The sequence below is a fragment of the Salvelinus namaycush genome, chromosome 3, assembly GCF_016432855.1.
Source record: "Salvelinus namaycush isolate Seneca chromosome 3, SaNama_1.0, whole genome shotgun sequence".
Classification (NCBI taxonomy): domain Eukaryota; kingdom Metazoa; phylum Chordata; class Actinopteri; order Salmoniformes; family Salmonidae; genus Salvelinus; species Salvelinus namaycush.
In genome coordinates, this window is record NC_052309.1 from 56,527,063 (window position 1) to 56,540,912 (window position 13,850).

Below are 13,850 nucleotides of genomic sequence, written 5' to 3' on the forward strand. Positions count from 1 at the left end.
AAACTAATTGTTCTCACTTTGTGATAGAACATTCAAATTTGTCTGCCTGACTGCCGCTCTTTACCTGAATTGTTAGGATTTTCTTGTGATCACAACGAAACTTATTTTGCTCAAATAAAGATGGAAATAAATTGTGTTTCTTTAAAAAGATGGGCTTGGTTGACATGGACTCTTTCCTAGCCTTATTCTCCTTGTGGTTACCCAGCATTGTTGCTTATTTACCAGGTAATAATAAGAGAAAACAAAACAAGGACTGAAGCATTAGACTCAACCAGAGCTTTAAATAAATGCTGTATCTTTGAAAAGCTGGGCCTGGCTGACATGAAATGTACATTAAGGGGAAAGGATCCAGACACAAGAGGCTGATTATCTTTCTGCACATATCTTTATTTACAATGCTGGCTGCCATGGTTAACACAAATGCAAAACATTGAATGCTACCTGAATTGACTCATTGAAGTAACATAAGTAGGCCTACAGTATCACAGCGAGGTTAAACAGGTTGTTTGTGTTAGTCAGATTATCCAGTGTCCACAACACTGTGGGTTATTCTCTAACCCCAGTGCATGTGGTGTACTATGGTCTTAGCCATGCTCTCACTAACCCGCATCTTTTCTCTTTCTCCCTTTCCGGAGGCCCTGAGACCGTCGGTGTGATCGAAGCGTTGGACCGTGACTGATGACACCCTGGGCCCAATCTCCCCTGCCCCCCCTCTACCTGCCTGTTGCTGCCTCCACTGGTTCTTTCTTTGTGGATGTATTATTAAACTATTTACTATTTGCCAATTAAAGGTATTTTGGTTTAGCTATCTATTTAGTGTTCAGTCTCTGGTATCAGTTTCATTGTTGGTCGATTTCCAAGGGAGGTGGTGTTGTAATAAGTCATGTGAGTAAGGGGCGGAAGTTGGATACAATTTCAACATGGCTGCGCCGCGATGATTAAGAGTACCTAGTTGCGCCTCACAAAAACAGCGGTTTACCTTCGTCCGACCAGTTTTTCAGAAATGTTGACGCTAGTGTGTTTAAGCTAATGCCATAAGTCCCAAGAGCAGATCTGACATCAACACAGGACCCGAGACAGATATAAATTCGCGAAGACGCATCAATCCCGACTCATCACTGCGTTCACCAGGTAAACAATGACAAACAGTAGCTTTGACTCACACAGCCACAAAGCTATTATGGTCATCTGTTACAAAGTATATGAGAGTCGGTATGATTACACTACTGGGCTGCTAGCTATGGAATACAGTTGTTACATATTATTAGCTAGCTAGCTAAAGTACTGACATTGATGAATGACCAAATATGTTAGGTAGCTTTAGTTTTGTAGCTAACTAGCCAGCTAACAAGGCGATTGGTAATTGTTTACGGTGCCACTGGTTGCAAGCAACAAGATAACCAACCAAGGTCCCATGACTATAGGGTCGGAATAGCTAACTAACTACATAATTTGCTGTCCAGCAATCACGTAACGACAGCCAGCTAACTTAACTACATAATGTATACTTCTGCAACCTTACAAAGACAATGGAACCCTGCTCAAACTAGATAAAATTAATATAGTCAACCATAGTTGAAAGAACATCCATGATTTCTTGCAATCACTGTGTGTGTGTTTGTAAACAGTCTGAAATTATCTAGTTTAACATGCTAACGTTAAGTATTTTATTTAGCCATCTGTAAACAGACGATGCATTTTAACCCTCTACCCTAGACATCGTTTTGTGGTTAATTATGCACAGTTTAGCTTGTTGTTTTGAAGAGGATGTTTGTGTATTAGCCTGCCTGTCAGCACAACTTGACCCGACAGTCTGTTGACCAGCTAGAGTTCGTCTTTGTGTGACGTTAAAAAACACGAGGAAATGGGGAAACCAGTTAAGTCGTAACTCATGGTTCTATCTATGGTATCTTTCATTACCTGGGTTTCCTCATATACTCTTTCTAAAAAGAGTCCATTCTTGCTGAAACAAATGCTGATACTAATACACACTAAGTCTTAACACTGCACACACACATTCAGACACGTGCTGTCCATGTTCACATGACAGTAAGCTAGTTTCGTTAACGTACATCACAAGACTACATCTCTATACTCCCCCCTTCTCCCACATTATCTCTGACTGTCTTGTTCCCCTGGCTCTAAATTACATTACTTTCCCTTTAGCTAAATAACACAACCAAACCACTCACATTAGCTTTGGTTTTACAATGACACGCTTTTGAAATGCAATTTGTGTGTCTGCCATTCATTTAGGTATTTTTCCTCATATTTTCCCTCTCCTTTGTTTTTGCCAGAACTCTTTGCACGTGAGTTCAATTTAACTCAAGGTGCCTACTTTGTTGACCCAAAATGACCTCCTCGTCATTCTGTTTCCTTCCTTGTTCTCTCCAGCAGCTGTGATGTCTCTAGCCGACCCCACCTCGGACACCACGCCCTTCTTCTCTGATGACAGCGAGGCAGAGGGTTCAGAAGAGCCTGGTGCAGGGCCTAGCCAGCGCCGGGAAGAGGAAGAGCCAGCCAGCGGAGTGTCCAGCATGAGAGCTGTGTTCACTGTTATTGTCCTGTGTTTCATCAACCTGCTCAACTACATGGACAGGTTCACTGTGGCTGGTATTAACAATCTAACGTTACACCAACATTTACCTAACCCAACGCTCACCTAACATTTCTTTAAAGGGGAGCTACATATCATAAGTGTTTAGAAATTGATCCTCACCTTAAATCCCCCAAACAGTCATTCTGATTCCCATGTAAAATAGCTTTATGTGTGACTTAAACATCAGTCATAATATTTTTTCACAGATTCAATTATACATTTTTTTAAAGTAGTTTTTCTCTCATGTCAAACTACAAGGAAGTCTGAAGAGACTGAGAGGGCGGGGAGCTAGTAGGCTGTAGGCGGGGAGCTCACCTTGACTGGTGGTTCTTTGAAAACACCTATGTCAAGCAGTGTTGCAGTGAGATTATCTCAAACAAATTTGCTGAAACACAAAGCAACTCAAACAACATTGAAATTGCATACAACATCCAATCCAGTCATACATCATGGTTTCACTTTGGTTATTGTAACAGAGCATCAATATAATTGTTGGCTATATAATTCATCTAGCTAGCCCGAAGGGAATTGTCAGCACTGTTTATAAAGCTAGCTAGCTAATTAATCTTGGACAATTTCAGTTGAAACTTTACAGGGTGAGGTCTAGGCAGAGTTGCAAAGAAAAATACATATCTCAGACTGGCCAATAAAAATAAAAGATTAAGATGGGCAAAAGAACACAGACACTGGACAGAGAGACACTGGACAGAGAGACACTGGACAGAGAGACACTGGACAGAGAGACACTGGACAGAGGGACACTGGACAGAGGAACTCTGCCTAGAAGGCCAGCATCCCAGAGTCACCTCTTCACTGTTGACGTTGAGACTAGTGTTTTGAAGGGTACTATTTAATGAAGCTAACAGTAAAGGACTTGTGAGGCGTCTGTTTCTCAAACTAGACACTCTAATATACTTGTCCTCTTGCTCGGTTTTGCACCGGGGCCTCCCACTCCTCTTTCTATTCTGGTTAGAGCCAGTCTGCGCTGTTCTATGAAGGGACTAGTACACAGTGTTGTACGAGATCTTCAGTTTCTTGACAATTCCGCGTATGGAATAGCCTTCATTTCTCAGAACAAGAATAGACTGACTAGTTTCAGAAGAAAGTTCTTTGTTTCTAGCCATTTTGAGCCTGTAATTGAACCCACAAATGCTGATGCTCCAGATACTCAACTAGTCTAAAGAAGGCCAGTTTTATGCTTCTTTAATCAGAACAACAATTTTCAGCTGTGCTAACATAATTGCAAAAGCGTTTTCTAATCATCAATTAGCCTTTTAAAATGATAAACTTGGATTAGCTAACACAACGTGCCACTGGAACACAGGAGCGATGGTTGCTGATAATGGGCCTCTGTACGCCTATGTAGATATTCCATTAAAAACCAGCCGTTTCCAGCTACAATAGTCATTTACAACATTAACAATGTCTACACTGTATTTCTGATCAATTTGATGTTATTTTAATGGACAAAAAAATTGCTTTTCTTTCAAAAACAAGGACATTTCTAAGTGACCACAAACTTAGAATGGTAGTGTGTATATTATGATAATTTCACACAAAGAACAATCATGAATCTGTTTGCTACGGAAGCATATGCTACTCCTAAAAAGCATGTTGGATTAGACTATCATAACCACAAGAAATGCTATGGATAAGTCATTTCTCATATGCCGTATAACACAGGTCTGTCTCTGTCCTGTTTAGGTGTTCTGCCTGACATTGAGCAGTACTTTGGGATCAATGATGGGAAGTCAGGGCTGCTCCAAACAGTCTTCATCTGCAGCTACATGTTCCTGGCTCCTGTCTTTGGTTACCTGGGCGACAGGTACAACAGGAAGATAATCATGAGTGTGGGCATAGGCTTCTGGTCCATCGTGACACTCGCCAGCTCCTACACGCCCAAAGAAGTGAGGGACACTCCCTAACTATCATTTTCAGCAGGGGTTGGAACAAATTATTTCCCAATCGTTTCGTTCTGAACAGAATCATAATATTTAGCAAAATAAAACCGTGTTGAACCCTAAAGAAGTTACGGTTTATATCGTTCCTTTCGGTAGATTTTTTGTTTTTAAATTGCAGAGCAGCACAAGGAATTAGAAATAAAAACACATCTTACCTTTTTGTAGTTAATAAATCCAATGTGAAACGTGACCTATAGTATCCTTAACTAGCATTAAATGTTAACGTTACTCAATTCTTCACTGTGGTATGGCTATTATTAGGCATAGCTACAGCAGGCATATGAAGGCAGTGCACACAGACACTCCAACTGACTGACAGTTGAACTTGAGATGAGGAAGAATGTTTTAGGCTTACCAGAGTTACTCCTTTAATCAGAAAATGTAATACTTCTATAGAATAGATTTGGCTCGAAAATGAACGAATTAGCCTCCTTCTGTACGCCTATATCTGTATAGCAGTAGTAGCCAATTGACAAGTATAAAGAAGTCGATGTCGGAAACATGGGGTCGGCAATTCTCTCTTTCTCCCTGTCTCTCTAGGGCTAAGCCTAAGCTTGGCTCCTTCAAATAATATATTTTTAAAATATATAGTACTGTGGACACCTAGGCCTATATGCATGCAATGGCCAGATGCATCTATTGCTCAAATCTCCGACCCATGAGGTAGACAACTATTGTTTTAGGAAAGTAAAAAATAATAGACTATCAAGTTTGGAATATGCTACACATCGAAACACAACAAATTGTTTGTTTGTAATTTGTTATAGGCAGTTTAAGGACATGTAACTGTGGATGGTTTGGCCAATATTGCTTGTTTATATGATGGTGCAGGCTGGAGATTTCTTTCTCTTGCTCTCTTTCTCTTGGATCTGAACCAGCATGGGTCTGTTTTCCTCAGTACTTTTCAGAATGGGTCCGACTGACCTTTGGTCCATTCGGAAGGGGTCTCCGTTTTTGTAAAATAAATTGATGCTTATTGGGTCGGGTGGGAAAGCCACGGATCCATTTCGGGACGAATCCAACTGTTTGGACATGTGAAGACCTCTAGTTCCAAGCCCTGGTTCTCAGACAGTGTATATGAATTGACATCAAACTATAAGTGTGTGTGTGGCAACTCCTAAGCTCTCTCTGTCTGCCTGCTTGTCTGTCTGTCTCCGTGTGTGAAGAGATGTGAGCTAGAGTAAAGCTTGAGTACATTTTAAAGCTCCCGTCTCCACCGAATTAGGTAAACTCGCCATCAGATTTAAAGCAGCCCATTTTTTTGAATAACCTGCATCTTGATTACCTGGTGGCAGTTTGAGTTTAATGTTGAATATGTTAAATAAGAATGGCATTTTTAAATGTAAAAAGTGGCGCAGTGGTCTAAGGCACTGCATCGCAGTGTTTAAGGCGTCACTACAGACCTGGGTTCGATCCCAGGCTATGTCAGAACCGGCCTTGACCGTGAGTCCCATAGGGCACCCACAATTGGCCCAGCGTCGTCTGGGTTAGGGGAGAGTTTGGCCTGGGGGTCTTTACTTTGCTCATCGCGCTCTAGCAATTCCTTGTGGCGGGCCGGGCGCAGGCTGACTCGGTAGTCAGTTGTATGGTGTTTCTTCCGACACATTGGTACTGCTGGCCTCCGGGTAAAGCGGGTGGGTATTAAGAAGCGTGGTTTGGCGGGTCATGATGCAGAGGACGCATGACTCGACCTTCGCCTCTCCCGAGCCCTTTGGGGAGTTGCAGCGATGAGACAAGATCGCAATTGGATATCAAGAAAAAGGGGGTAAAAAAATGTGTTGTTGAAAAATGTACCTGCATTTATTTACATTTTTTGAATGTTTTGAATGTTTGTGTTGAATTTGTTGTCCTCAGGGCACTATTGAAAATGAGACCCTGGTCTCAATAAGCTCCCCTAATTTTAAATAAAAGTTAAATCTTAACCTGAAGGCATGTTCTTTTCTTCCCCCTCTCCACCCATCTCTCCTCCCCTCTTCCCCTCTCTTCTTCCTCCTCTCCCACATTCCTCCTGTCAGTATTTCTGGCTCCTGTTGTTGACGCGTGGCCTGGTGGGGGTCGGGGAGGCCAGTTACTCCACTATCGCCCCAACCATCATCGCTGACCTGTACATCAAGGAGAGGAGGACGCAGATGCTCTCTGTCTTCTATTTCGCCATTCCAGTGGGCAGGTGGGGGGTCATAGAAAATAATAATGAATACATCTGTGTCCATCTTTGTTATCTGTCTTGGCTTATGGGATAGGAGGAGCGAAATGTGTGGTGAATGTTTGTTCCATTGTCCTTCCTTCCTCAGTGGTCTGGGCTACATCGTGGGGTCAAAGGTTGATGACTTGGCAGGGGACTGGCATTGGGCCCTGCGGGTGAGTTAACTAATCCCTGAGTTGTTGGATATTATACTTCTCAACACAAAAGTTACTCGAAATACATGCACTCTCAACCATAAAGGGAATAATACACTGTAATACAAACATGCACAAAAGCATGGTCTTTCATCTGACTCTTAAATTCAATGTGTCCATGTTTTAGTTATATCTGTCAGATAGATCAATTATGCCATTTAAAACTGTCCCCCCCCCCCCCCCCCCAGGTGACTCCTGCATTAGGACTGGTAGCGGTGGTGTTGCTGCTGTTCGTGGTGAAAGAGCCAAAGAGGGGTGCTATCGAGGCCCGACCGGAGCACACTCTCCAAAGGACCAGCTGGCTGGGTGACATGAAGGCTCTTTGCAGGAAGTATGTCCACCATCACAAGCCCAGTGTCAAATGATATCCCTCTGTAGAGCACTACTTTTGACCAGAGCTGAGTATCATATCACATCCTATTTTCTATATTGTGCACTACTTTTGACTGGAGTTGAGTCTGAAATGACACCCATGTTCCCTATAATAGTCCACTATGTTTTGACCCATATCTCTATAGCTCTGTATTCATTGCACAATTCTAATGCATCTTTGGTCCTATAGAATAGTTATCAACCCAATATCTTTGTGTGTGTCTGTGTGCAGCCCCAGTTTTGTGCTGTCTACGTTTGGCTTCACGGCAGTGGCCTTTGTGACTGGCTCCTTGGCACTCTGGGCACCGGCCTTCCTTTTCAGAGCTGCTGTCTTCACCGAAGGGAGGCCCCCCTGCGTTAAGGGGCCATGCGACACCTCCGACAGGTAACACACAGACATCTGATAGGTAACACATAAACACACAGACAAACACACACCGACATCCAACAGGTGACACACAGGAACTAGGCGCTGAACAATGACACTTTATAATCAGTCAGAATGTTAAGGGATCATCAGACTCCTCTGTAATCACAGGATAAGATTGAATCATCACAACATCGTTGCCACTACTACACTCGACTCCTGATAACTGCAACGGCTTGGGATGACAGTAGGAGTCAGTGAATAGAGCGCAGCAGTAGAGAATAGACATCAAACTGGATTCCTTTTAAAGCAAAAGTTTATCAGGAAATAGTCAATTGTCAAAACATCAAAAAAAACACACAGATGAGTCAGCAAGGGTAAACAAATGTCTCCTGTGGAATGAATTGTTATAAACCTTCTCTCACTCTCTCCCTTCCCAGCCTGTACTTTGGCATCATCACAGTTGTGTCGGGGATCCTGGGCGTGGCCAGTGGTGCAGAGGTCAGTAGGAGACTGAGGTTGAGGACACCGAGGGCTGACCCCCTGGTGTGTGCTCTAGGACTCCTCCTCTCAGCTCCCTTCCTCTACCTCGCCATCGTCTTTGCTCAGGCCAGCCCCATCGCCACATACGTAAGTCAACACCCATCTCTCTGTGTGGCTGTGTCCGAATACTTGCGTTCTAAATAGTAGGCATTTTGGGTATGGACAATTCCACTGAGACTTAGATTTGAGTTGCCTTTTATTATCCCCAGTACAAGGTGTAATGAACATGCTGTTTATTCAGCTTATTCATATGCCACACCAGTCAGGTGGATGGATTATCTTGGCAAAGGAGAAATGCTCATTAACAGCTATGTAAACAAATTTGTGCACCAAATTTGAGAGAAATAAGCTTTTTGTACGTCAGGAACATTTCTGGGATCTTTTATTTCAGCTGATGAAAGATGGGACCAGCACTTTACATGTTGCGTTTATATTTTTGTTCAGTATACATGCTTTACTTTCTCGGACAATTAGCTTTCATTTTGACACCTACTTTGATATGCTCCTAGGAACTTCACGTTGGTCCTTTTACCTGGAAATGACCATGTGCTAAGATAGAATGTCTTTATAGTACGTGAAATTTATAAAATCTAGTTTGGTTTAAATGTCAGGGGTGTTATACTCATTTCGGCTTTTCATCGAGTAGAATTTGCTACACAATATTGAGGGAGAGAATCGCTAGTGTTTGACAACAGCTGATACTCAGATATAGTGCCAAAATAAACGAATGGCGGTAATCAATGCATTTGCGCATTAGATGACTCATTCTCAGTATGGCTGAGCCAATTTTGTTATATTGAACCTTTATTTAACTAGGCAAGTCATTTAAGAACAAATTCTTATTTACAATGACTGCCTACCCCGGCCAAACCCTCCCCTGACCCGGACGACGCTGGGCCAATTGTGCACCGCGCTATGGGACTCCCGATCACGGCCGGTTGTGATAAAGCCCAGGGTTGAACCAGGGTCTGTAGTGATGCCTCTAGCACTGAGATGCAGTGCCTCAGACCACAGCGCCACTCGGGAGCACGTGTTGCTGTCGGCATACGATTTTACTGAACAGTACGTAAATAGAATGTATGCAGTTTTAGTAAGACAGATTTTGGACACAGCCTCTGTCTTTCTCACACACACACGCTTTCCTCTCTGTTGGCGTTGTATCCCCATTGAATGGTAATAGTAATGGTGGTCTAACCAGTTTTTCTGTGGGATCAGGTGTTTATCTTCCTGGGAGAGACCTTCCTGTCTATGAACTGGGCCATCGTAGCTGACATCCTGCTGGTGAGATCAGATGCATAACAATCCCCTATCTCGCACTATCAAAACGCAAGGTGGTTGTGCCCTATTCAATCAATGTCCATATACAGGTGTTTGTAGTCAAATTAGCGTAATCTGTCTAGAGCCGTGTTTCCCAACTCCAGTCCTCGAGTACCCCCAACAGTACACATTTTTGTTGAAGCCCCAGACAAACTCACCTGGTGTGCTTGTCTGGGGCTACAACAAAAATGTGTACTAGCAGGATAATATGGAATCGGTTTCTGTTGAAGAATTTAGATAGTGGCATTTTTCAACACTTTTCAAGTAATGTAACTCTTTAGTGCACATGTTTGACCTTCCAACCTCAAGGTTACTTTTGTATTGTGCCGATTTGATAAGAAATGAAAAAACGTTTGCTAATTATCTTCTACCTCCCCTCTACCTATCCCCCCACTCTCACGCCATCTTTCTCAGTACGTGGTTGTCCCCACGCGTCGCTCCACGGCTGAGGCCTTCCAGATCGTTCTCTCTCACCTGCTTGGAGATGCTGGGAGTCCTTATCTCATAGGCGTGGTATGTCTCGTGATTGTTATCTCTCACACACACTCTCCGTTCAAAAGTTTGGGGAGTAGTACACAGCGTTGTACCAGATGTTCAGTTTCTTGTCAATTTCTCGCATTGAATAACCTTCATTTCTCAGAACAAGAATAGACTGACGAGTTTCAGAAGAAAGTTCTTTGTTTCTGGCCATTTTGAGCCTGTAATCGAACCCACAAATGCTGACGCTCCAAATACTCAACTAGTCTAAAGAAGGCCAGTTTTATTGCTTCTTTAATGAGCACAACAGTTTTCAGCTGTGCTAACATAATTGCACAAGGGTTTTCTAATGATCAATTAGCCTTTTTAAAATGAAACTTGGATTAGCTAACACAACGTGCCATTGGAACACAGGAGTGATGGTTGCTGATAATGGGCCTATGTAGATATTCCATAAAAAATCGGATGTTTCCAGCTACAATAGTCATTTACAACTTTACCACTGTATTTCTGATCAATTTGATGTTATTTTAATGGACAAAAACAAGGACATTTCTAAGTGACCCCAGACTTTTGAACGGAGATATATATATATATATATATATATATATATATATATATATATATATATATATATATATATATATATATATATATATATACACACACGCATACCTAAAAATTTGATACACGCACACTTTGTCTAAAGAAACAGAGTACGGTCCTCATTTACTGTGTAATATCCCTCCCTCCCTCCATCCATCCATCCATCAGGTGTCAGACTCTCTGAAGCAGACTGACTCGTACCTATGGCAGTTCCGCTCCCTGCAGCTCTCCCTCCTCACCTGCTCTTTTGTGGCAGTTGGGGGCGGGGCTTTCTTCCTGGCTACCGCCCTCTTCATCGAGAAGGACCGCCAAAATGCCACAAACTACGCACCCTCAGGTGAGAGACAAAACGTGAAGCTATGTTTTCGCACATGGGCCTCAGGTGAAGCTATGAATGCATGCAAAGTAGTAAAATTCAATGAGGGGCCTTTCAAAAAAACTAAAATCTCTTATTTTACCAGGTAAGTTGACTGAGAAGACATTTCCATTTACAGCAATGACCTGGGGAATAGTTCTAGGGGATGAATGAGCCAATTGAAAGCTGGGGATGATTTGGTGGCCATGATGGTATGAGGTCCAGATTGGGAATTTAGTCAGGACACCAGGGTTTACAACCCTACAGTAAGTACCATGGGATCTTTACTGACCACATGGAGTCAGGACACCCATTTAATGTCCCATCTGACAGACGGCACCCTACACAGGGCAATGTCCCCAACCAGTGCCCTGGGGCATTATATTTTTTTAGACCAGAGGAAAGTGTGCCTCCTACTGGCTCGCCAACACCACTTCCAGCAGCATCTGGTATCCCATTACGGGGCTGACCAGGGCTAACCCCGCTTAGCTTCAGAGGCAAGCCTGCAGTGGGATGCAGGGTGCTATGCTGCTGGCCCAACACTGTTGCTCCTGCTAACTACAGATATGTCTGAGTGAGCATTGAGAGACTAACAATAGTTGAGAGCAACCACAGATGAGACCGGTCGTGATGAGTCTACAGACCACATGTGATGTTAGCAGAGAGAGGCTAGCAACAGTTATAAGAAACTGCCAGGGCACATTCTGCTCATCTTGATAATTAATATACAATGCTTTAATTGTACTGTCCTGCATGTTCTTTCCTTGACAGATGATGAACCAATTGTTGTACCCAAGAGCGGCAGGTCCACGAGGGTGCCAGTGTCCAGTGTTTTGATTTGAGGAGATAGAAGGGGTGTTGGAGGCTCCTGTGGAAGATGCTGTGCCCTGATTGGTCCCTGTTTGTGACCATTCGCGCAGCAGTGTTTTTACGACTAGGGTCTTTGATTGGACAATACCCTATACAGAGACTTTTATTTATTATTTTTAACATTTGATGTGATATGGTTTTTAATACCTTTATCTGCTGAGGAACATGGCAGAGTCATAGCTGCCAAACCTTCCGCTCATAATTTCCTGGTGTTTTTGTAGTCAACAACAAGATATTCCACTTCTGATTGGCGTCACATGTTGGCATGACAACATGAGACATAGTGACTTATGAGAGATGTATGCAGACTAGTAAACAGGAAGTCAAAGAGCCACATCAGTGGAAGGTTAACCTCTGTGGCTGGAAGAGGTGACCGGATAGAAGAAAGAGGGAACTTCAGAGGAGAAACAACTTCTTTACCTGAGGGAAAGAAGGAAGCAGAAAAGCCTTTTTGCGTTCTGATGTGTGCACCCCCGTTATATATCCTGTTGAAGCCAATGTGTCACAGGGTCACAGATAGGGGTGTCACTCTTAGACAGACACTCATCCGTTACTCCACAGGGACCATATCTCGACGGTAGAGACCTCTGGAAAACCGCCAGGATATTTTTCACCCAGCGCTCTGATTGAGTGGTAACCACTACATCCCTACTACTGCTGCTGTGCTTATTGCTTGGGTCTGAAACACAGCGCTCCGATTGGCCACGGAATAACTACGGCCGGCCCATTTCAAAGCCATTCCAACCAGTGCTATCATCCTCCCGTCAACAAACGAAGACTGTAAATATGATGCTTGTCCGTTCAGTGTAACCACACACTACTTACTACATACAGTATCAGACTGAAAAAAAGGGAGTTGGCAGGCACAGGCCAGTGGTACCCGCATTGGACTCCAAACCCACCGATCGGTTGTGGGATGTTGCATTTTTAACAGATTAAGCCTAATCATGCTTGTTCTGTTTTTAGACCCATTTGGTATATTATAATAATAACACTAGATTTGTCCCTCAGTGACCTAGAACGCGGTGGAGGGACAAATGTATGTTCCAGAAGGTAATCTATGGTTTTTAAGACCTTTTTTTATTTTATTTATTTTTATTAGCAATTACTGGTGTTTTTATGGAATGATCTTGGAGGTCAGGTGTACTTTGGGTTTTTGTGACCTCATATAGAGGCACTGATGTCACAACGACCAGGAGATCAAATCAGGTCTATTACAGAGTACATTTCTTAGTTGTCTGAGGAAAATGAATATCCCTTTTTTAATGAAGGCGATTGTTACGTTATAAAAATAAAAAAGGGTTATTTTGGAAAGTGAAGCCTTAAAATAATTAGTTAAAGTTGCTAGTTTTTAACCTGAATTTCATTTGATGTAACCTTTCGTTGAAACATTAAACGATGAGAATGGACTGTTGATGAGATGACTCCTGGAATGATTTCTCTATGTATCTGCGCAGATGTCAATTAGTGCTTTGCAGAGGTGATAAATGTGTGTCTTTGAAGCTTGGATCCTGTAAGCCCATAGCCACGCTTTAATGAGGGGTTGTATACTCTGCTGCACAAATACACCAAGTGCAGCTGTAACCTCTCATTCAGCCTTTCTACACCTTTCCCTCTCTTGTCTCCTCTGACCTCCCTCTCCTCTGCCCCTCTCACTTATTCAGGAATTCCTCCTCTACCCTTGTTTTTTCAGTTGTCTACACAGTCTCTCTCTTTGATGGAGAGTGAGAGAGGAGCTCACGGCTTCCTTCCGTTGGTGTGGTTTCCTGGGGGGAGGGGGAGCGAGGTAAAGCAAGTCGCTTGTGCAACGTTCACACTATTCAATCGTTACTCTGCTGCGAAACTGTGTGTGTGTCCAGAGCAGTTTGACATTTTGTGTTCTTCTGTGAACTAGCATCTTCTCAGAGGCTCTGGCAGTTAAACCAGGATGGTAACACTAAACGCTACCACAGAGGCACCTGGCAGCCATTTTATATGTGTGGGTGC

General features: G+C 43.0%; 1 protein-coding gene across 2 annotated transcripts; it reads left to right on the top strand.

The window, feature by feature from the left end:
- Positions 1–839: 839 nt before the first annotated feature.
- spns1 (spinster homolog 1 (Drosophila)) lies at positions 840–13,280 on the top strand. 2 transcript variants are annotated; one of them, XM_038979245.1, is made up of 12 exons: positions 840–1,131; positions 2,398–2,613; positions 4,304–4,506; positions 6,576–6,727; positions 6,852–6,918; positions 7,146–7,288; positions 7,562–7,714; positions 8,137–8,326; positions 9,455–9,520; positions 9,971–10,069; positions 10,808–10,976; positions 11,766–13,280. In XM_038979245.1, the coding sequence occupies exons 2-12, from the start codon at positions 2,403–2,405 to the stop codon at positions 11,834–11,836; spliced, it is 1,524 nt and encodes a 507-aa protein (XP_038835173.1). In that variant the 5' UTR covers positions 840–1,131; positions 2,398–2,402; the 3' UTR covers positions 11,837–13,280. The 2 variants fall into 2 exon arrangements, with proteins under 2 accessions (XP_038835173.1, XP_038835166.1); XM_038979238.1 differs by having other exon boundaries at positions 841–1,131; positions 2,395–2,613.
- The last annotated feature ends 570 nt before the right edge of the window (positions 13,281–13,850 follow it).